This window comes from Cherax quadricarinatus, chromosome 10, assembly GCF_038502225.1.
Source record: "Cherax quadricarinatus isolate ZL_2023a chromosome 10, ASM3850222v1, whole genome shotgun sequence".
Taxonomy (NCBI): Eukaryota; Metazoa; Arthropoda; class Malacostraca; order Decapoda; family Parastacidae; genus Cherax; species Cherax quadricarinatus.
In genome coordinates, this window is record NC_091301.1 from 14,366,315 (window position 1) to 14,390,640 (window position 24,326).

Below are 24,326 nucleotides of genomic sequence, written 5' to 3' on the forward strand. Positions count from 1 at the left end.
GGGTGGGCGGGCACATGAAGCGGGTACCCAGTAATCACACTTGGTAATTTCTTTGCTTAATCACTCCCTTCCCTTCCCCAATTGAAGACATAATAAGCAAACCATCGTTACAACACTCCAGAGAAAATCTCTAAATTATTTAAGCACGCCAAACTGAAACGATTAGTGGATGTTACAATGATAACGAGAGAAAGAAGGAGGGAGAGAGGGAGGATGGTAGGGAAAGGGAGAAGAATGAGAAGACGTTGGTTGAAGAAGAGATGGGGAGGGAGGAAAGATGAAGGGGGGGGAAGGGGAGAATGGAAGAGGGAGACAATAGGATGACGTGGAAGAAGAGAAAGATTACTAGTTGACGTTTATCATCTGTACGTAGCTCACGTAGTCAGTTCACCTGTACACTAACCACAACATTATAATACTTAAAACCAACAGTCAACTCGCAGTATACACGGAGAAACATACACACCTCTCTCTAATGTTCCTCCACTACCATAATATACTTGAGATGGAATGCAAGTACTTTTGATATACCTTTGAAGAATTTCGAGAGTATATCTACTCTCCGAGCCCGGCCATGGGCCAGGCTCGTCTGGTGCTCGCCTGGTCAGCCAGGCTGTTGCTACTGGAGGCCTGCTGCCCCACATATCCATCACAGCCTGGTTGATCTTGCACCTGGTGAAGATACTTGTCTAGTTTCCTCTTGAAGGCTTCGACACTTGTTCCAGCAGTGTTTCTGATATCTTCTGGTAAGATGTTGAAAAGTCTGGGACCCCGGATGTTGATACAGTGTTGCCTTATTGTCCCCACCGCACCCCTGCTCCTCACTGGGTTTATTTTACACTTCCTCCCATATCTCTCACTCCAGTATGTTATGGCAGTGTGCAGATTTGGGACCAAGCCCTCGAGCACCTTCCAGGTATATATTATCATGTACCTCTCTCTCCTCCGCTCCAATGAGTACATGTTCAAGACTTGCAGGCGTTCCCAGTAGTTCAGGTGCTTTACTGGTTCAATGCGAGCTGTAAACGATCTCTGTATTTGTTCCAGCTCCGATATTTCTCCTGCCCTGAACGGGGCCGTCAGCACTGAGCAATATTCAAAGTGAGGGAGCACTAGCGATTTGAAGAGTGTCACCATCGGCATTGTTTCCCTTGTTTTGAAAGTTCTCAATACCCACCAAGTATGTATTAATTTGTATAATTAATTTGTATCGTAACTGAATATGCATATCTCCTACTGTCTGTTAGGTCAATAAAAGAGAATCTGGCTGTGTTTGAAGGGCTGGTCTTGTATCCTCGGCTATTAAGAAGTGATGATCTAGGTTTTAACAGACCCACTCAAGTAAACCTTACTGGTCAATAACTTCTATTTATCATGTATGATTAGTTTTAGCCGAGGGAGACCAATAGTGTGTTTTAAAATGGGCCAGAAGGAAGACAGGGTCTGGCCACCAGCAGCAACAGCGTGGTTAACTAGGCAAACACCAGACAAACCTGGCCCGGGGCCTGGCTGCGGGAGTAGGAAAACTCTCGAAACTCATCAAAGGTATTAATGAGTCGAGGTGAGGCAAGGCTGCAGTCCTCGTAACACTTAAGGAAACCTTCCAAGCTGGACTGTTTGTAGTTCACAGTTCCATTGTTGTGTAACAAATGCTTCTAATTTCCCTCAGAGTAATACATACATTAATAATGGACAACATCAATTTTTTCCGGATACTGATACATACCAAAGCTCAGTTTTACGGCGATACCGATACAATCAAAATTATCAGGTCTCCACCCATACTGATACTTTGTCATTACCTTACTATACACTGCCAGTAACTGTACATTCCCCCTATATCAATTATTAGTGTAATTATTCTAGTCTCTTATATATTTGTATATCGTTTCCTCAGTATAATTGCCTTGATAAAGTACTAATTAAGTGGAGTTTAAGTGTGGTAAAGTGCTTCCAGGTGCCAGGTGCAGTTACCACCTTCACGTATGATAACTTTGTATTTGGTATTCACAATATACTTTCTCCTATTCTCATACCACAGTTGTTTTCCATGAACCCCTTTCACTCTCTCTGCTGCTCACATGCACCATACACACACACCATACACACACCATACACGCCATACACTCACACACACCATACACACACCATACACACACCATACACACACGAGTTACAACTTTAATGTCGTAACTGAAATAAAATGTTCGTGGCTCCTAAAGGCTGCTCACACTGCTGTCTAGGGGTTATAAAATTTCTTTTTATATAGGCGAGTTTTTGTCCTTCCTTCCTAATAATAATTAATATTGTTTAATATATGACTACATGCTAGCCCAAGGTTTGCTGTGTTTTTTCAGAGTAATTTAATAACCCCTAGACAGCAGTGTGAGCAGCCTTTAGGAGCCAGGAACATTTTATTGAAGTTACGACATCAAAGTTGTAACACACACACACACACACATCACACGCACACAACACATACATCACACACAACACACACATACATCACACATACATCACACATACATCACACATACATCACACATACATCACACATACATCACACATACATCACACATACATCACACATACATCACACATACATCACACATACATCACACATACATCACACATACATCACACATACATCACACATACATCACACATACATCACACATACATCACACATACATCACACATACATCACACATACATCACACATACATCACACATACATCACACATACATCACACATACATCACACACCCTTCTCATTTTTTAAAACTCTTCTATTAAGCAAAGGAGATAAAACTAACACTTAAAAACAGCTGGACTTTCTTTCACTAGCTCCACACATAATGGAATTATAATACTTACACACTCAAATGTCATCAAGTGGATGATAGGACTGGAGAAACATCACATCCGGTGAACACAAAGACATCAGCACTTCCTGGTACATACATAAACATGCACACACTTCGTGTACATACATTCACACTTTTCAATAAATACAATAATGCACACCTGGTGTACACGCACAGGTGTGCAAAGCAAGAGTGTGCATATGCACAAATCGTATGGCTGGGAAGAGGTGGGTTCTCTTAGGCAACTACTCAACACTTGAGGTGTAAGACTAAGGTGCTGGGTGCCAAGTGGCATTCAGGTGAGGCAGCAGCGATGCTTGTGCTGAGGCAGTAAACAGAGGAGAGAATGAAGAGCGAGAGAAGTAAGAACGAAGTGGAGACGGAAAGGGTTAATATATAGAAGGACAAAGAAGAGAGTACTAAGTGGAAGGAACAGTACATTGGCAGCAGCTCACTGCTACAAAAAGCATGCACACTTGGAAAGGCTTGATGGCCACAAGTGGCACTTGACTGCCATCACCACCACCTGGCCAAGCTGACTCTTGTTGCTGGCAGCTTACATGCCGACGAAGGCACACCAGTACTGACGGAGAACTGTAACAACTTCCTAAGATCTTCAAGATGGTTCATCGGAGCTCATGAGAATTCACCACATATTCACGAAAGATATTTTTAAAACTTAAGCGCTTTGATGCTCGACTTGGATAAGAAAAAATAATTCAATCGGGGAGTTGCCATGATGAACGGCTCTTTGTCCAAGGAACTGCAGCTACTCTCTACTTTAAATTAAACCTAATTACCTTTATTACTTACGCGCTGTAAAGCCCCTAAGATTCAGAGCTTCACAACTTAATAATAATAATAATAATAATAATAATAATAATAATAATAATAATAATGGCATTGATGTTATTGATTGTAGAACCTTCTATATAAGAGACTCACATGCGCAATTTTTTACACACACACACACACACACACACACACACACACACACACACACACACACACACACACACACACACACACACACACAATGTAAGGGAGGGAAGATTTAAGGGAAGGAAAGAAGGAGTGTTGATACACCAGCAGCAGCAGCATCAAGGTCACCCAGGATGACACACGTACCATCGTAAGATACCATTATTAATGTTATAATACACTACCCACAAGCTGATGAAGGACACACGTGCAACACCCGGGTATCTTTATTGTTTAAATGTTTCGCCCGCACAACACAGCTTTCTTCGGTGAATATGGAGACAGGAGTAATTTTTCGTGTATTCCATCCCGAAGAAGCCTGTTGTGCAGGCGAAACGTTTCGGTCATAAAGATACGTTGTAGTCAGGGGTACGATCTCTTTCACTCTGCTGGAGATGACGATCTTTGGAGATAGTGTGAGGGTAGTGTGCGAAGGTAGCGCTTGAGGGTAGTGTGCGTGGGTAGCGCTTGTGGGTAGTGTGCAAGGGTAGTGTGCAAGGGTAGTGCGTGAGGGTAGTGCGTGAGGGTAGTGCGTGAGGGTAGTGCGTGAGGGTAGTGCGTGAGGGTAGCGCGTGAGGGTAGCGCGTGAAGGTAGCGCGTGAAGGTAGCGCGTGAGGGTAGCGCGTGAGGGTAGTGTGTGTGAGGAATGAAGCAAGTACCTGGCAGGTGGTGTGAGAGGCTGTGGGAGGGATGAAGCAAGTACCTGGCAGGTGGTGTGGGAGGCTGTGGGAGGGATGAAGCAAGTACCTGGCAGGTGGTGTGGGAGGCTGTGGGAGGGATGAAGCAAGTACCTGGCAGGTGGTGTGGGAGGCTGTGGGAGGGATGAAGCAAGTACCTGGCAGGTGGTGTGGGAGGCTGTGGGAGGGATGAAGCAAGTACCTGGCAGGTGGTGTGGGAGGCTGTGGGAGGGATGAAGCAAGTACCTGGCAGGTGGTGTGGGAGGCTGTGGGAGGGATGAAGCAAGTACCTGGCAGGTGGTGTGGGAGGCTGTGGGAGGGATGAAGCAAGTACCTGGCAGGTGGTGTGGGAGGGATGAAGCAAGTACCTGGCAGGTGGTGTGAGGCTGTGGGAGGGATGAAGGAAGTACCTGGCAGGTGGTGTGAGAGGCTGTGGGAGGGATGAAGGAAGTACCTGGCAGGTGGTGTGAGAGGCTGTGGGAGGGATGAAGGAAGTACCTGGCAGGTGGTGTGAGAGGCTGTGGGAGGGATGAAGGAAGTACCTGGCAGGTGGTGTGAGAGGCTGTGGGAGGGATGAAGGAAGTACCTGGCAGGTGGTGTGAGAGGCTGTGGGAGGGATGAAGCAAGCACCTGGCAGGTGGTGTGAGAGGCTGTGGGAGGGATGAAGGAAGTACCTGGCAGGTGGTGTGAGAGGCTGTGGGAGGGATGAAGGAAGTACCTGGCAGGTGGTGTGAGAGGCTGTGGGAGGGATGAAGGAAGTACCTGGCAGGTGGTGTGAGAGGCTGTGGGAGGGATGAAGGAAGTACCTGGCAGGTGGTGTGAGAGGCTGTGGGAGGGATGAAGGAAGTACCTGGCAGGTGGTGTGAGAGGCTGTGGGAGGGATGAAGCAAGCACCTGGCAGGTGGTGTGGGAGGGATGAAGCAAGTACCTGGCAGGTGGTGTGAGAGGCTGTGGGAGGGATGAAGCAAGCACCTGGCAGGTGGTGTGAGAGGCTGTGGGAGGGATGAAGCAAGCACCTGGCAGGTGGTGTGGGAGGGATGAAGGAAGTACCTGGCAGGTGGTGTGAGAGGCTGTGGGAGGGATGAAGGAAGTACCTGGCAGGTGGTGTGAGAGGCTGTGGGAGGGATGAAGCAAGTACCTGGCAGGTGGTGTGAGAGGCTGTGGGAGGGATGAAGGAAGTACCTGGCAGGTGGTGTGGGAGGGATGAAGCAAGTACCTGGCAGGTGGTGTGGGAGGGATGAAGCAAGCACCTGGCAGGTGGTTCAAGTTAAGGTGTATAAAACGCCTTCATATTTGCTACAATTACCTACACTGTACACCAATACCTGGAGACTGTTGATGTTGTTCCTGTTGCAGGTGTCATCGTGGGGAGGAGTATGTTGTGGTTGTAGGATGATCTCACTGTGGTGGTTGCTAAGCTCGTTCGTATAACCCACCTCCTGTTCGTAGGCATAGTTGTAGCCAAGGTCAGTCGTGTGGGCGTGGTTGTAGGGCAAGTCAGTGTGGGCGTGATTGTAACCCAAGTCAGCGTGGGCGTGGTTGTAGCCCAGGTCAGCGTGGGCGTGGTTGTAGCCCAGGTCAGCGTGGGCGTGGTTGTAGCCCAGCTCACTGACGTGGAGATGATGTGGGTGGTGGCTGTGATGTTCATCTGGAAGGTGTTCGTGCACGCCCAGCTGGAGGCGGCTCTCATGGTGCCATGAGTGGGCGAGTGGGCGTGATCTCCGGCGCTCTATGTACGCCCGCACCCATCCACACTCGTCCACTCTCTCCTCGTCTTCCTTCTCGCCCGGGTTGAACCAGCTACACGTGATGCACTGAACCGCCCGCCACGCCCATGCGCGGTACATGCTGCCCGCGCCCGTATGCCCACCATGCCCACACGCCCACCACACAGGCAGGTCGCGGCCGGGGCTATACACCAACACTCCTGGAGGGGTCGTCAGGAGCAACGCATCCTTCTTGAGAGACTCTTCCCGATGGTTAACCTGACGCTGCCAGCAGCAGCAGCGAGTGTATCACAGTGAAAGTAACACTGAGCACTGCACAACTTACACTGCTGCTACTAATGCATCACCTGGATACTTTAAATTTCTGCTATTTTGGTACGTTTATCTTGTATCCAGCACAACACTGATAAATATGAAACTGGGACCTGCACGGGGAAAAATGGAAACATTGAAAGTAGCCATAATGAAGGTAGTGAGAGAGAGTCGACAAGACTATACCTAGTTGTTACCCTTCACGGCTCGTACCAAGGAAATACTTTCTGGAGCATAATTAAGAGCGACTGACCACCCGTACCAAGCTTCGTGTGCGGAGCTGTAGTTAAAAAAAAAAAAAAAAAAAAAAAAAAAAAAAACCCACGAGCAAACACTAGACATATTCCTAAGAACACATTTAGGTCCTGGGACCTCGATCACTTCTAATATGTCTAATCAACATGTTCTAGTGTTTGCTCATGTCTTTTTAAACCATTTTGTTAGTATCTATTACCAAGGTTTATAACAGTTGTGACATGACACATCTCTCAGACTATTACAGGCGTGAAAGTAGATATGAAAAGACGCTTTCTGAAGGCAGTGCATAAAGTTATGATAGCAGGAGATGCCATCACAGTAGTACACCAGACAACCTTCCTAAGAGAGCACCAGGGAAAAAACTGTTGGTCAAGCAACACAAAACAGAGGAGGTTGGGATACACACACATATATATATATATATATATAATATATATATATATAATATATATATAATATATATATAATATATATATATATATATATATATATATATATATATATATATATATATATATATATATATATATATATATATATACTCGCAAAATATGAGTATATTACTAAGAAATAAAGTGGGGAAAAACAGGGTCCCAAGGCCACATGGTTGCCAAAGAGTAAGGAGCCATGGAGATGCTACACAACACTAAGGACGGCGGGACAAAAAAAAAATCGACAAAAGAAATCTTGCCAGAAAGCAATATGTTTAACATGCTGGCTTAACGTACGGGTTACAACAGATACATACGACTCAGTTAAAGGCAGTAATTATCTAGGTGTGTTAGGTAATTACAACCTGCTAAAAACACTCGTAACCAACCAGCAACACTCTCTGGCACTATGATACTCCCACCTACCAACACTGGCACTATGATACTCCAACCTAGCAACACTGGCACTATGATACTCCAACCTAGCAACACTGGCACTATGATACTCCAACCTAGCAACACTGGCACTATGATACTCCAACCTAGCAACACTGGCACTATGATACTCCAACCTACCAACACTCTCTGGCACTATGATACTCCCACCTACCAACACTCTGGCACTATGATACTCCCACCTAGCAACACTCTCTGGCACTATGATACTCCCACCTAGCAACACTCTCTGGCACTATGATACTCCCACCTAGCAACACTCTCTGGCACTAAGATACTCCCACCTAGCAACACTGGCACTATGATACTCCCATCTAGCAACACTATCTGGCACTATGATACTCCCACCTAGTAACACTCTCTGGCACTATGATACTCCCACCTAGCAACACTCTGGCACTATGATACTCCCACCTAGCAACACACTCTGGCACTATGATACTCCCACCTAGCAACACACTCTGGCACTATGATACTCCCACCTAGCAACACTCTGGCACTATGATACTCCCACCTAGCAACACTGGCACTATGATACTCCCACCTAGCAACACACACTGGCACTATGATACTCCCACCTAGCAACACTCTCTGGCACTATGATACTCCCACCTAGCAACACACTCTGGTACTATGATACTCCCACCTAGCAACACTCTCTGGCACTATGATACTCCCACCTAGCAACACACACTGGTACTATGATACTCCCACCTAGCAACACTCTCTGGCACTATGATACTCCCACCTAGCAACACTCTGGCACTATGATACTCCCACCTAGCAACACTCTGGCACTATGATACTCCCACCTAGCAACACTCTCTGGCACTATGATACTGCAACCTACCAACACTGGCACTATGCTACTCCCACCTAGCAACACTCTCTGGCACTATGATACTCCCACCTAGCAACACACTCTGGCACTATTCTCAGTAGTAGTAACCAGTTACCAGTAACCAGTGTACCAGTAGATGACTCACTACCAACCGTCTCTGCCTGAGTCACTGTCTGTATTCATATTGTGCTGACCACAGCAGTATTCAAAGACCCCCTCACATATGGGTACTGTGGGCGGCCAGTCAGTCATACGAGAGTGAGCAAGGAGATAGGTACGGCTGTTTGGGCGCTCCCCACATTATCCGTAATTATACGTACTACCAGCCTACGTGAGTATTACTTTACCCTATCCACGTGTTCGAACTCCCACATGATACTATGATACTCCCACCTAGCAACACTCTCTGGCACTATGATACTCGTGCAGATTTGAGAATTTACCGTTATACTTTGGAACTTCATTGCCAGACGTGATTCACCTCTTACTTGCCCGAGCCCTTTTTTTGAGAGTTTGCGGACCAGAAAAAAGGGACTCCCTGATGGTTCCCTGGGCTGTATTAGGGCAGTTTAATTTTTTATGATTAAATACATGATTTTGAAGTTTTATTTAACGCTTCCGCATTGATTAGCTGGTAAGAAAATGAACGCTATAAAATGTAAATAACTTACAGATAGACACAGCAGTCACCACTGTACGCAGGTTACAGCTAGATCCAGTGAAAAGTAGGAGTGCAGTGGGCACAATAAGGGAACACTATCAACGTCCGTAGCCGCAGGCTATTCAACATCTTACAAGATATCAGAAACACGGCCGGAACAAGTGTAGAAGTTTTCAAGAGGAAACTAGACAAGTATCTTCACCAGGTGCAAGATCAACCAGGCTGTGAAGGGTATGTGAGCCAGCGGGCCTCCAGCAGCAACAGCCAGGCAAGCACAGACGAACCTGGTCCATGGCCGGGCTCAGTAGAAAAAACTCATCAAAGGTATAGTTACCACTAATGTACAGAGTGATTACTGCCGTGTCTAGCTATAACCTATCAAAACAACGGTACCAACATCTTGTCTGCCACCATCAGTAGTTACTGACTAAACAAACTTGCAGACTATGTTTATTCAGCAAGAACTGTCAAAGAGTATTAGTTTTTTATAACATACATCTACATTATATATTATAGCGCCGCCTCCCACGAAAGTTGCATAACCCGAAAAAGAAGAAACACTCTCACCGGCATTCATATGATGCAAGTTGTCCTGGATGACTTATTAAAGCACAGCAGGTACAACCCCGCCCCAGCCACAAGGCAAGCAGGCTCCCCCCCCCCCCCACACACACACACTAAGATGTCCAGGTATGGTGGGTGGCAGGTTATTTCAGGTGTCAGGAGCAAAAGCCACTGAACGGATAACAGCAACAGAGACAGAGTCAAGAAAAGGGTCAGAAAATTTTCAGTTATATATAAACGCTAACCCCATACATAGTTTTAAAAGCAAGTACTGACCGAGCTTTAAGCTGTATTGTTATTGTGTAGCTCTGATATCGTCTGCACAGAACACTTCATGTCTACATACAGCTGTAGTGCCCAGTGTGCATTTTGCTTTCGTAATGACGAAGGGTGATATTGGCCACGATGGAAAGACTTCCACGGGGGGATGCTGCCACAGGGAAAATTTTGCTGTGGTGCAAATTCTGCCACGGTAACTCGAGGTAAAGGTAGAAATGTTGCTGTGGTGGAAATGTTGCCTTGTCCAAGCTTGTTATAGCTGGTGAAATCCAAACATTCTGATGACACTGTTATTTATATGTCAGACTGTATCCTGTTGACGTAGTGCGTGCACTCGCCTAGCTGTACTCTTCTAATTAGGTTTGCAGGGGTCGAGTCTTGGCTCCAAGCCTCACCTCATGGTTAGCTTATGGCCTCTACGAACATCTGGTCTTTTACAGAGGTGCAGATTAAAAAAAAGTGACATTTTTCACATACTAGACAAATATTAGAACGAACACTATAAAATGGCTAATATCCTAGTTATAACCACTGTGGTCAGAGAAAGCTATTGTGACTTGTAACGCTGTTATGTCCAGTGACAGCTGTTCTGGATGAACAATGAACTACCACTCACGAGGTGCGGATGCACAATGGAAAAATAACATGATGTATAGTGGTGAAAAATATTAACTGCTTAGATAAGAAAACAGTGACAATGAACATGCAAAATACCAGGGAATAATAATGTATGGTGATTTATCACTTCGAGAAAAGAAAAGCAAATACACCCAAGTCCAGGAAATTGATGGGATGAATTATAAGAACCTAAGGGAACAAAAAAAATTAAGCTAATGATAATATTCAAATAAATTTTTCCCTGATGCCTAGAATATTGTCCTGTGCTCTTAGCTCCATTCAAGGTTGAAAATTTCAGAAGTAAACAATCGTATGTAGGGGCCAGTTACTGCCCACATACACTCAATGCATTAAACCTCTAAACTGCCAAAAATGTGTCAATTCACTTAGAATGTACTCTCTGATAGAGAGACCTAATACTATATGGATTATACTTTATCAGATCTCGAAGCTTCAAACTACCAAAACAACTTTAGTGAAGTGAGAGATGCTGGAGGAAGTGGTAAGTAGGGAGTCAACAGGTACTGTCAATATCCGTGGTCTATGACTTATTCTACTACCAGAAGATATTAAAAAAAAAAAATCAGCAGTTTTCAAGAAGAAACCAAGTGCAGTCTCAAAGAGGGTCCAGATCAGCCAAGCTGTACTGGGTTATGTGGGACTTAGGACTCGGTAACAGCAGTGTGGCTGAACAGTCAGGGTATCAGTCAGAGGGCGAGGGTGGAAATATCTTGTAAACTGGTAACATGTATGTCACAGCATGAGCTGTGAGTACATAAACAACCACTCGAGCAGCAAAAATACGTAAGGTGCCACAGTGCCAACCCCAGAGGCCCACTCATACCACATGGTGCTCGGGGAGCGTGGAGGTTGTGAAGGTCGTGGGGTGGGTTGTTTTGTTGGGGTTGGGGCTGGGGTATGGAGGGATAGTGCGCGCTTAAGGGATGGTGGGGGAGGGGAGGTTATAGTCAGGCAACAAACAACAGGTAATTACATAAGCCACTGACGCTACTTTCTATACAGTATGTATACAAGAGACCTTACTGTCCCTAACACAGTTAAACACTATTATCAACATAACTTCCACTATGTCACCTGCAGCACCTCACTCATCACCTGACATTCCTCATGTTAGTATATTACCAACTGTAGTAAACTACAAGTGAAAATAGCAAATGGATAACAAGCAGTTGGTATACTGTTGTGGGTGGCATACTAGGCAAGGAATTAAATTTACCAACAAAAATAAGCTACATTGCTCGACTTTTTTGGGTTACCATAAGCGAGTTACCCTCCAGGGATTAGTGATCCAAACAAATACTTATTCTTTGTGTGTAGGGGAAAGGGAAGGAGTATGGGCACCCTCCCCCTCCCTAGGAGGGTCTGTCAAAAGGCCCTCCCTGCACACACTAGTGACCGAATGGCCTCAATGTGGAGCCATTACACTGCCAACCTTCCCGAGACCTCAAGGACTGGTCCATATCAAACCCACTCAATAGACACGTGTGCCTACCTCCCTTATCCTCTACCACCCACACCACTAACCCCAACACTTACCATCGCCCCAACCAACTTACTCTGTGTACCAATACATTTTACGGATTGCAAGGATTCCATAAAAAAAGTGTCATCACATAAGTTCACAAGAGCAGTCTATCAGCTTGCTGCAGGACTGAACACAAATGCATCATCCTGCTCAACACCCTCAGCTAAAGGAAAGAAAACTTACACACTCCATCCACCGCCGTAACGTCTGGGCCGGTACGGCTTCTGGGATTTACAGCAATCATGAAAGAATATAACAAAGAAAACGTTAAAGAAAGATGAGAAGATGAAGAAAGAGAAGAATAAGTGGTTTTTGTTGTCCCTCTAGTTTCCAGTAAACTTAACATCTGCTCTGGATTTTTATTATTATTTACATTCAAGGGGAAACATGAATCCAGGTAATCAAATCGGATCCCAAGGAAATGGACAGAGGGCTTATTCCAAGTCTTTGGATCATGAGCCATTGCCCAGCATCAAGGTAAACTCCTCTTGAAGGGTGTTACTCCTAGAGATGTGATGATACAGCTGTTGTGCTGTGAAGCTGCAGGTTATATGGAGGCGCCACCGCACTGCTGCTCCCTTTAACACAACTCACGTGTACATTTCCAGAGTACACACAAGTGCACGTCTCGCCTCTTAACTAAGACATCTACATTTACACACAATACTTGTCCCAAACTAAACTGTTTTTATATTCATGGTCACGGAACGTAAAATGCAATAGTTTATCTCACGTCAATAAGCGGAACATTACTCGACGTGATTTGTGTCTTTTACAAGGAGTTACATTTTCCAAGCACTAGAGGTGCAGCAGGCATGCACCCCACTTCCTGCACAGTTAAGAAAATGATAAAATTGTGTGGTGTCACAGCCGCCACTACATTCACCTTCAGTTGCAGGTAACCACCACACGACTGAGAAGTCTTGCAGCCAGACATACTATATTGCCTTCTCTACACTCCGCTATTGTGATTCAACAGTTTGTTATTTTCCACTGCAAGCACGCTGTAATATTACTTGCAAAAACATGGGAGCAACTTTAAATCCGCCATAAAGTTGCTTGCATCATCGAGGTACGATCCCTGTTTGACCCACAAGTAACACTACCAACTATTCCTCTCACGACTATTACTTTTTGCCCCCTTCTGTGAACTATGGTCGGGCTATGCAGGTGGTGACGGTGGGTAGTGAGAGCAAGACCACTAGCAGCACCCCAAGACATACCCAACTACAGTAAAACACTGCTGAGGGACCACCCTTTATCACTATCACTCACAGCCACAAAAGTACCAGGGTCGATAGTACTAACACTCCAGTGTTCATGGCAGTAGCGGCTAGAAACAATCGGTGACCAGCTAGTGGCCGAGTGGAGAGAGTATGTCAAGAACACCAGCTACCACAACCATCCCCCACCACGGATCAGCTGATACTGAGGAGACTGTGGGGTACTCACTGCCACACAGACCCCAAGCAACACGCATACAAACAATGGCGAGACCACACACTTATACACACACACACACACATATAGATATATATATATAAATATATATATATATATATATATATATATATATAATATATATATATATATATATATATATATATATATACATACACACACACACACACAAACGTACACTATATACAAATAACTTCCCTATACAATTCCCTGGATCCATGTAGGTGTTTTAAGCACTGATTCATTAACCAACCAATTACAAAAACAGCATTTTATGACGAAGGTTTTTAAATAGCGCGAGAAAAAACATGACAAGGGCACATAAAAGCAAAAGCCGCCTTTCTCAACATGCCACGTCATTCATGACGCCAAACTAACAGCAGCCAATAGCGACAAGAGACTGGTACGTGCCATCACAGAGACAACCAATCGCATGCTCAGACGCCACAACCAATCATCTTTCCACCCTACGTGAATAAAAATTTCCGAACGCAGTTTGTGACTTGACTGAACCAGTGAACACCGTATACTGGACGATAACTGGCAGTGTAGACCTGGCTAAGTGTGAAGCAGACAAGCAGTTAGTAGTGGTATAACTCGTACCGTGCCTTCACCTCTATAACCTCTGCACTATAATGGCGCAGAGATATCACCACCAAAATGCTGATACTACATGCAACAGTGAAAATGTTAATACTGCGCGTGCGCATGCACGCACGCGCACGCACACACACACACACACACACACACACACACACACACACACACACACACACACACACACACACACACACAGTGGTGGAGCACCTGGAACGGAATAAGATTATAAACGATAACCAGCACGGATTCATGGAAGGCAAATCCTGTGTCACAAACCTTCTGGAGTTCTATGACAGTTACAGAAGTGCGACACGAGAGAGAGGGGTGGGTTGATTGCATTTTCTTGGACTGCAGGAAGGCCTTCGACACAGTTCCTCACAAGAGACTAGTGCAGAAACTAGAGGATCAGGCGCGTATAACAGGAAGGGCACTGCAATGGATCAGAGAATACCTGCCAGGGAGGCAACAACGAGTACGGGATGAGGTAACACAGTGGGCACCTGTGACGAGCGGGGTCCCACAGGGGTCAATCCTAGGACCAGTGCTATTTCTGGTATATGTGAATGACATGATGGAAGGGATAGACTCAGAGGTGTCCCTGTTCGCAGATGATGTGAAGTTAATGAGGAGAATTAAATCAGGTGAGGACCAGGCAGGACTTCAAAGAGACCTGGACAGATTGGACACGTGGTCCAGCAACTGGCTTCTTGAATTCAACCCTGCCAAGTGCAAAGTCATGAAGATCGGAGAAGGGCAAATAAGACCGCAGAGTATAGACTAGGTGGCCAAGGACTGCAAACCTCGCTCAAGGAGAAAGATCTTGGAGTGAACATAACATCGAGCATGTCTCCGGAGGCACACAACCAGATAACTGCTGCAGCATACGGGCGCCTGGCAAACCTGAGAATAGCGTTCCGATACCTTAGTAAGGAATCGTTCAAGACACTGTACACTGTGTACATCAGGCCCATACTGGAGTATGCAGCACCAGTTTGGAACCCACACTTGGTCAAACACGTCAAGAAATTAGAGAAAGCGCAAAGGTTTGCAATAAGGCTAGTTCCGGAGCTCAGGGGTATGTCCTAAGAAGAAAGGTTGAGGGAAATCGGACTGACAACATTGGAGGACAGGCGGGTCAGGGGAGACATGATAACGACATACAAAATACTGCATGGAACAGATAAGGTAGACAGAGACAGGTTGTTCCAGAGATGGGACACAGAAACAAGGGGTCACAATTGGAAGCTGAAGACTCAGACGAGTCATAGGGATATTAAGAAGTATTTCTTCAGTCATAGAGTCGTCAGGAAGTGGAATAGCCTAACAAGTGATGTAGTGGAGGCAGGAATCATACATAGCTTTAAGACGAGGTATGACAAAGCTCTGGAAACAGAGAGAGAGGACCTAGTAGCGATCAGTGAAGAGGCGGGGCCAGGAGTTGTCTCAACCCCTGCAACCACAATTAGGTGAGTACAATTAGGTGAGGTGAGTACACACACACACACACACACAGACACACACAGACACACAGACACACAGACACACACACACACACACAGACACACACACACACACACACACACACACACACACACACAGCCCGATCACCCGGAGCAAAGAAGGGGAAGAGGGAACAGGAGGGACTACCGAGAGGAAGACATATGGACATCAGATAAAGACCAGGGAGGTAGATGGAGACGCACAAAAAGCAGGGAAAGAGGAAAGGCCATAATCTCTAGCTGGGAGCACCCACCTGTACACACCAGCACCCCCACCCCCCTCCACACACACAAAACAAGTACGTATAAGACAGCAGACGCTTTTGTTAAAACTAACAAAAGCAAGATTTTCCGAGTCTTACCAAATGGAGAGGAAGCCAACACATTATTATTATTATTATTATTATTAAAAACACTATACCCTTATGGATCATATTAGGAGGGGGAAAGGGAAATAAAGGCAGGGGGGAGCGGTGGTGGTGGCTGATCTGATATTCAGAAACTACGTAACAGCAACAATAATGAGTAATTTACAGTACAAAATTGAATATGTAAAGAACATTTCATCATTATTGTAACAAGGAAGCGCTAAGCCGCTAGGGGTTATCTAATGCCTAGGGAATGGAAGGCAATCAGATTGGATCCGTGGAAGGGAGAGGATAATTCCTAGGATGAAGAGCCACTCAAGCATCAAGGGATCTTCCATCAGGGGTCCAAGAGCAACAAATCAAGCTTTACAGCTTCATCGGTTAACAAAAATTCTGTCTTAAAGTTTGCTGTTTTATACATGTTTATAACAATGTTATTTTTAAATTACTATAACGAAAAATTAAAAAGAAATTTATTTCAATTTTATTTTTTCTTAATCACCTGACGGGATACTTAGACGATCAGATATACACACACTTTAATAATAATAATAATAATAATAATAATAATAAAGCGTTCTACTCTGTAATCTTTCCCTTCCTGTATGTTTTATGTTCACAAATGCATATATATATATATATATATATATATATATATATATATATATATATATATATATATAGGGAGGTGCCACCTCTAGAACTTTACTTGAGACCTACATTCTCAGAGAAGACAATAAACGTACCTCAGGGAAAACTCAAGGTTCTCTCCGGAGCTGTTTAAATATTTTCTTCTCCTACCATCCCCCATATTTTATATTCTATATGAAATTTATTAATAGACAGAATACAATGACAGAAAACACAAACATGAATACATTGGTACAATATATCAAAGATTATGAATCTCCACCAGTTCTTCCGAAGCCGGACGCGAGCCCAGTATGCAACATGTATTTCCCCCGATGGAAATAAATGGTATAAAATACCGACACAATGGAAATATAAACACATATGCAGTATAATGTGATCCTTTATTGACTACGTTTCGCCCACACAGTGGGCTTTTTCAAGTCACAAACAGAACTACCTGGGGTGAAAGGAACGCGAGTATTTATAGTCAGGTTCAGAATGCTGAGGTCAGGTGGAGAATGCTGCATCTGATGATGTACCAAGTGGGGTTATAGAGTCTAAAAACTTGGGTAGCTTGGAAAGGAGATTGGATAAGTTTGTGAGCAGACCTTCTACAGTGTTCTTATGTGGGATAGCGATGAAGAAGTTTCTTGGCAAGTGGTTCAGCTATGTTATAGAAGCCACTATTCTGGTTGAAGTTGTCGGATATAGAAATAAGTGATGATTCCAGGATTCTTCGGTATTGAGTGTTGTCTTCTGTGGCGATAAGTCTTGAGTTTCTGTAGTTTATCAAGTGGTTGTGTGAATTACGGTGTTGTACGCAGGCATTCCTTGTGTCGTCAGACCTGCTTGCATATTGGTGTTCTGAAATGCGTGTTTGGAGGTCCCTTGATGTTTCGCCCACGTATAACTTGTTGCAGTCATTACAAGGGATTATGTATACCCCTGCAGAGGGTGGAAGCTTGTCCTGTCTATCACTGGTAATGTCCTTGATGGTCGTGGTTGTGGAGGTATTGGAAAAGAAACCTGGGGTGAACGTTCGTTCGTTCACCCCAGGTAGTTCTGTTTGTGACTTGAAAAAGCCCACTGTGTGGGCGAAACGTAGTCAATAAAGGATCACATTATACTGCATATGTGTTTATATTTCCATGTATTTCCCCTCTGGATGTCCACGCTGAGGCGCTGGAACATGAAAGTGGCTGCCCTTGGGTCCCTGGTGGTGTCGACGAGTCTGGAACCCAGTTCTTTAAGAAAACGTGTGGCATTTTTTCCCCATGATCCCAAGATCTCTGATCCCACTGGGACAAATTAATACTGCTGGCTTATGTCCCAGTACCTGCCGATCTTGTACTCCTCCCTGTGATCAGCAGCTCCTCCCTATCGCCCGATACCGTGATGGCTATAGGTGTCAACCAGCGTCGACACACAGGTATAGTCCCATGCTAAGAACTTGCCATTCTTCCAAGGACAGATGGTGATCCTGTCAGGGTGGTTTGCTGGGTTGTGGGTATTGTTGGCTGCTAGTGATCGGGGCTCTCTGTCGGCTGGGCATCCAGCTGTGGCAAAGGTTCTCTTTGTGATGTTGACTTCACTGTGTCTTGCATGCCAGCCCTTGGTTTTGGAACAGTTAAGACCATGCATACCATATTGGTCGGCTTGCGCATCGCCACAAATACACGTATATTCCGTGTGAATTGGGGTAGCAAGGCACAGAGCCATTGCAATACGGAGGGTCTTTGGGTCGAGGTGTGTTCCCATTACCGAAATGAGAATAGTTTGGAAGAAGTCCCCAGAGTGATGTGCATTCACAGCTTGGAGATAGGCAGTCTCCCTGTCTGATGTTACAACCCTAATCATGTTGGCAAGCATTTTTTTAGCGATGGGGCCATCCCAACTTGAGTGTTTGTAGACCAGTGTCGCACTAGGTTTTGGTGCTGGAGCAGTAAGTCTCCCAATCAGTGATGGCACTGGCGTAGCCAGGGTCCTGTATTCCTGCTGAGTCACTGAGGTTGTCCAGAAAAGTTTGTTTTATTAACTCATTTGATGCTATGGAAGAGGATAGGAAAGCTGGTAGGGCAATCTGTGTACTCCCAGCCCTCCAAGCCTGACTGGAAATGAGGCTTGTAACCACTGTCCATCTTCAAGGGAAAGATTCAATACACTCTCTAGCATAATCTTAAAGAGGAAGTCATATTCTTTGAGTTTCGGAGTGCTAAAGGCTGGGGAGCATCTCAGGAAGTAGGTAAGTTTTGGGATTGACAGGCACCTGGTGTGTAGGTAGAAGGCATCGTGTGTATCGATGTCTTTCATCCTGCTTTCCATCGTCCTGAGGTCTGAGACTTTTTTTTTTTCTAGGATCAGATCGATGACATTGGACCCAAGAGGAGCACCAAGGAGAGTGCTGTTGGCTGGATCAATGGCTCGTGCTCCTGGTAAAACAACACTAATGTTCTGGATCATCTGTCGATTGGTAGGGCTTAAACATAGGCCTAGGCTCTCTCTCCCATGTCTTTAATTTTTCTGATGTCCTCTAGGAGAGATTCTGTAATGCCAGCTAGGGTACCATCATCCAAGAACCAGATATTGAGCTTACTGGAGAGCGCTTCTGTGACTTCCTTGAGGACTGGTAGCGTATAACCCTCCAGGGAACAACACAAAACCAAGAGAGGAGTGTCGAATAGTTAAACTTGCGATTCTGGCTTATATAGCAATGCTCTTCTTGCCGAATAAGGCAGGCGAAAATTTGTATATGCAATAATTTCACAAAAATCATTCTGAACCTAATGAAAAAAAATATATTTCACTGTGTTTCTTTGTTTATTACTAAATTATTGTAAACTTACCTAAAATATATGTAGTTGGATTAGGCTAGGTTAGGTAAGTTTTCTAAGGTGCTTTTGGTACAAAATTATTAATTTTTACATTAACACAAATTAAAAAAAATATGTCTTTAAACGTATAAGAGAAAATTTTAGAAAGGACTTAATTCTAAATGAGTACTTGCTAATTGACCAGTTTTTCCTATTCGGCACAATATATATATATATACGTATATATATATATATATATATATATATATATATATATATATATATATATATATATATATATATATATATATATATATATATATATATATATATATATATATATATATATATATATATATATATATATATATAAAATACAGCTGAATGTAATTTTGCACTACTTCAAGGTATTCTCAAAGCAGCAGTACGTTCTCTTTTGTTCTGTTGCAGCAGCGTTTGGAAATATCTAATTATTACACTCGCTTTTACTTTTTAAATGCTACATCCCAGGGTACCGACAACACTGGCCAAACGAATACTGGTAGCGTATAACTCTCCAGGGAACAACACAAAACCAAGAGAAGAGTGTGAAGAGAACTGGGAGATGACACATATTAGAAATAACAGTACAAAAAACATTGATATCTAAAGCAAAATTATTACTTCTATGAGACTTTAATGATAGAATAAAGTGACTAGAGGAACTGCAACTGACAAGGGACTGCGTAATACATACGGACAGCAATGAAGAATTTCACAAATTAACATATAAAGAAAACTGAGCAAGGAAAGGATGAACCAGTAAGACTGTACCTTCTTTTCATACTGAATGAGATCGAATTTGAACAAATCGACTATGGAGTGCCATTAGGGTGGTCAATGACAACACATTACTAAAGGAGGTAAAATGGAAGTAAAATTTATGAAGTATGAAAAATTAGGAGGGTCCATTGTTTAAGAATGTTTCCCGTGATATATGGTTAATGTCTGCCTCGCTCAGTCATATTCACCCTTAGGTTCTTTTTTTTTCCCTGATTAATGTTTAAAGTTGAAATCCTCGTATTCTCTGATCTGTTTTGGGTCCCCCCGACCCTCTTTTATTTTCACCACAGTTTACTTATTGGGATTAGACTTAGCTGGACATTAAGCAGACGATTATATAGCATGTCCAAATCTTCCAGTATTGTTTATAACTTACCTACAGTTACTTCCGGAGGTTACCGCCCCCGCGACCCGGTCCCAGACCAGGCTTCCTGGGGCTAGCAAACCAAGGAACTTCCATTTTATAGGATCAATCATAGATCATGCAGCAGCAGCAGCCTGGATCCTACAAGTGACTACGCACACACACACAAGGAAACAGGTCTAGAAGTTTACAACTCTTCATTTGGGTTAGTCACTCCTCTAAGATATTTTAGTGTGAATATTATGGTGATGACCTTCAAATATTTTCCGCAAGGCCATTATCACCCTTCCATCACTCCCTTGCTGTTTCATCAACCACCTTGCCCACTCACCTTCACTCACACCACCTTCACCCACTCACCTTCAATCACACCACCTTCACCCACTCACCCTCACTCACACCTCCCACACAACACCTTCACCCACTCACCTTCATTCACACCACCTTCACCAAAATTTACCTCACATTTCCCTATATACCAGCTTCACCTCCGCTACCACAGCCTACCGTCACGTGGGAAACCTTCAGTGAATGTCCTACATAATCCTATCTCCACCTCCACAACACAGAACACCCATCACCCCTACCAACAACACCACCACCAAGACCCAGCACCACCACAGCCTGCTTGTGAAACACACGCACCCAGTAAACATACACCAGCAATTCTATCAGCGCAAATGAAAAGGTATAGTTTACACCTGATTCCAACCTCACCCTGTATGTGTGTGTACTCACCTAGTTGAGGTTGCGGGGTCGAGTCCGAGCTCCGTGTGTGTGTGTGTGTGTGTGTGTGTGTGTGTGTGTGTGTGTGTGTGTGTGTGCTATATATATATATATATATATATATATATATATATATATATATATAAGTAGTCAAAAAAGCGGCAGAGCGCACCCTTCCGGAAAAAGGCATGCGGCAGAGCGCACCCTTCCGGTTTTAGGGGTGCGGCAGAGCGCACCCTTCCGGTCTAGGACCAGCGGCTGGAGGGTCACCTTTTCACACCTAGGTGTTACTTCCGGTTTTGACCATGACCTCGCCCTCGAGACTACCTCACACTTGACCCCCCAACCAATACCCCCACCCACGACCCCCCACCCCTGCGCGACCCCAGTCGCGCCGCGCGCCCGCGCGCCCGCCCGCGCGCCCGCCCGCGCGCCCGCCCGTCGCGCCGCGCGCCCGCCCGCGCGCCCGCCCGCGCCCTTCGCGACCCCCGCCCGCGCCTTCTGCTGCGCCTTCTGCAGCGTCGTCCGGATCGCCCCCACGCCCCGATTTTTTTTCCGATTTTTTTCGAATTTTTTTTGAATTTCATTTTCTTGTGCTCTCCATCTCCTCGGATCAAGTTTTTAAGGTTCCCCCTCTCACTTTCACCCCCATCCCAAAATTTCTCAATATTACCAAGTTTTTGCATTCCCCCCCCTATGGGGGTTTCGAAAGTCTCCATCTCCTCAGATCAAATTTTTAAGGTTCCCCCTCCCACTTTCACCCCCCAATCCCAAAAATTTCTCGATAATACAAGTTTTGGATTCCCCCCTATGGGGGTTTTGAATTTCTTATGATCACCTTGGATCAAATTTTTGGATTACCCCTCCCACTTTCACCCACCCCCCACCTCAAATTTTTCTCGATAATACAAGTTTTAGATTCCCCCCTATGGGGTTTTCGAAATTCTCCAATTCCTCGGATCAAGTTTTTTGGGTACCCCTCCTTTCACCCCCCATCCCCAAATTTTCTCGATAATACAAGTTTTGGATACTCCCCCTATGGGGTTCTCAATATCAAAGTCTCCACTTCCTCGGATCCCCCTCCCACTTTCACTCCCACCTCAAATTTCTCGACAATACCAAGACTCCATCTCCTCGGATCAAATTTTTTGGATCCCCCCTATGGATTTTCGAAATTCTCCATCTCCTTGGATCAAATTTTTGGATTACCCCTCTCACTTTCACTCCCACCCCAAAATTTCTCGATAATACCAAGACTCCATCTCCTTGGATCAAGGTTTTTGGATTCCCCCCTCTGGGGGTAAGCATTCAAATGAACTCCTCCTATGGGGCATGCTTACTACAGGTCTAATGAAGGGTGTTTACTCGGCGGTCAGTGACGTCATTATTCCTCTCATTAATGTGTTTACTCGACGGTCAGTGACGTCACGTGATGACCGCGCACACAGGTTGAATCTTGTCTACCCTTTTTACCCACCCTCCCAAACCCTCACACTCCAACCAACACCTCACAATTTTCACTCATAACCCCCAATTTTTCTCGTTTTAACCCTTTTAGTTCATTAAAGTTAATAAGGGGACACATGCATCAGAAAGTCACCACATCGCTTACATCCACTTTCGTTAAATTCACTACTCACAATTTTACATATTACGAAGTTAATACGCACTTTTACTTTGAACATCTTCAAAACACTCATAAATCATTTGAATACTCACAAAAAAAAATACCTTTATACACTTCCAAACAACATTGAAATACTCCAAAAACATCATTCGAACACCCCCAAATCACCTCTGAATACTCCCAGAACACATTCATAAGTACTCTTGCACATCATTTGAACACCTTCAAAAGTACTCTTGCACATCATTTGTACACCTTCAAAACACCCTTGAACACCTTCAAAACACCTTTGATCACCTTCAAAGCACTCTTGAACACCCTCAAAAACACCTTTTGAATAACCTCAAAACACCTTTGAATAACCTCAAAACACCTTTGAACACCTTCAAAACACCCTTGAACACCTTCAAAACACCTTTGAATAACCTCAAAACACCTTTGAACACCTTCAAAACACCCTTGAACACCTTCAAAACACCCTTGAACACCTTCAAAAAACATTTGAACACACTCAAAAGTACTCTTGCACATCATTTGTACACCTTCAAAACACCCTTGAACACCCTTGATCACCTTCAAAAAAACAACATTTCCAAAAACACTATTTGAGTACTCCCAATTACACCACTGATTACTACTAAAACACCGCTGAATTCAATCAAAACACCCTTCAACACCTTCAAACACCCTTGAACACCTTCAAAACACTCTTGAACACCTTCAAAAACACCTTTGAACATTTCCAAAACACAATTTGAGTACTCCCAATTACACCACTGAATACTACTAAAACACCGCTGAATTCAATCAAAACACCCTTCAACACCTTCAAACACCCTTGAACACCTTCAAAACACTCTTGAACACCTTCAAAAACACCTTTGAACATTTCCAATCAACACTGAAACACTTCCAAAAAAAACACAATTTGAGTACTCCCAATGACACCACTGAATACTACTAAAACACCGCTGAATTCAATCAAAACACCCTTCAACACCTTCAAAACACCTTTGAACACCTTCAAAACACCTTCAAAAACACCTTTGAACATTTCCAATCAACACTGAAACACTTCCAAAAAAAAAAAAAACACAATTTGAGTACTCCCAAATAAGATTTGTCATCTCTAATTTATCTGCACTTACACATTTCATTAAATTACAACTCATCCCTCAGTCTCCAGACTAGGCATTTT

At 44.2% G+C, this 24,326-nt stretch overlaps 1 protein-coding gene across 10 annotated transcripts in view; it reads right to left on the reverse strand.

Moving 5' to 3' along the window:
- Positions 1–24,326, reverse strand: part of step (cytohesin steppke) — a gene marked incomplete at its 3' end in the record, with an annotated part of 586,727 nt that overhangs the window by 36,234 nt on the left and 526,167 nt on the right. Inside the window, 2 exon segments of one of the 10 annotated variants that reach the window (XM_070083660.1) lie at positions 5,851–6,677; positions 13,527–13,670. In XM_070083660.1, coding sequence (XP_069939761.1) covers positions 5,851–6,372 — 522 coding nt within the window. 10 annotated transcript variants of the gene reach the window in all.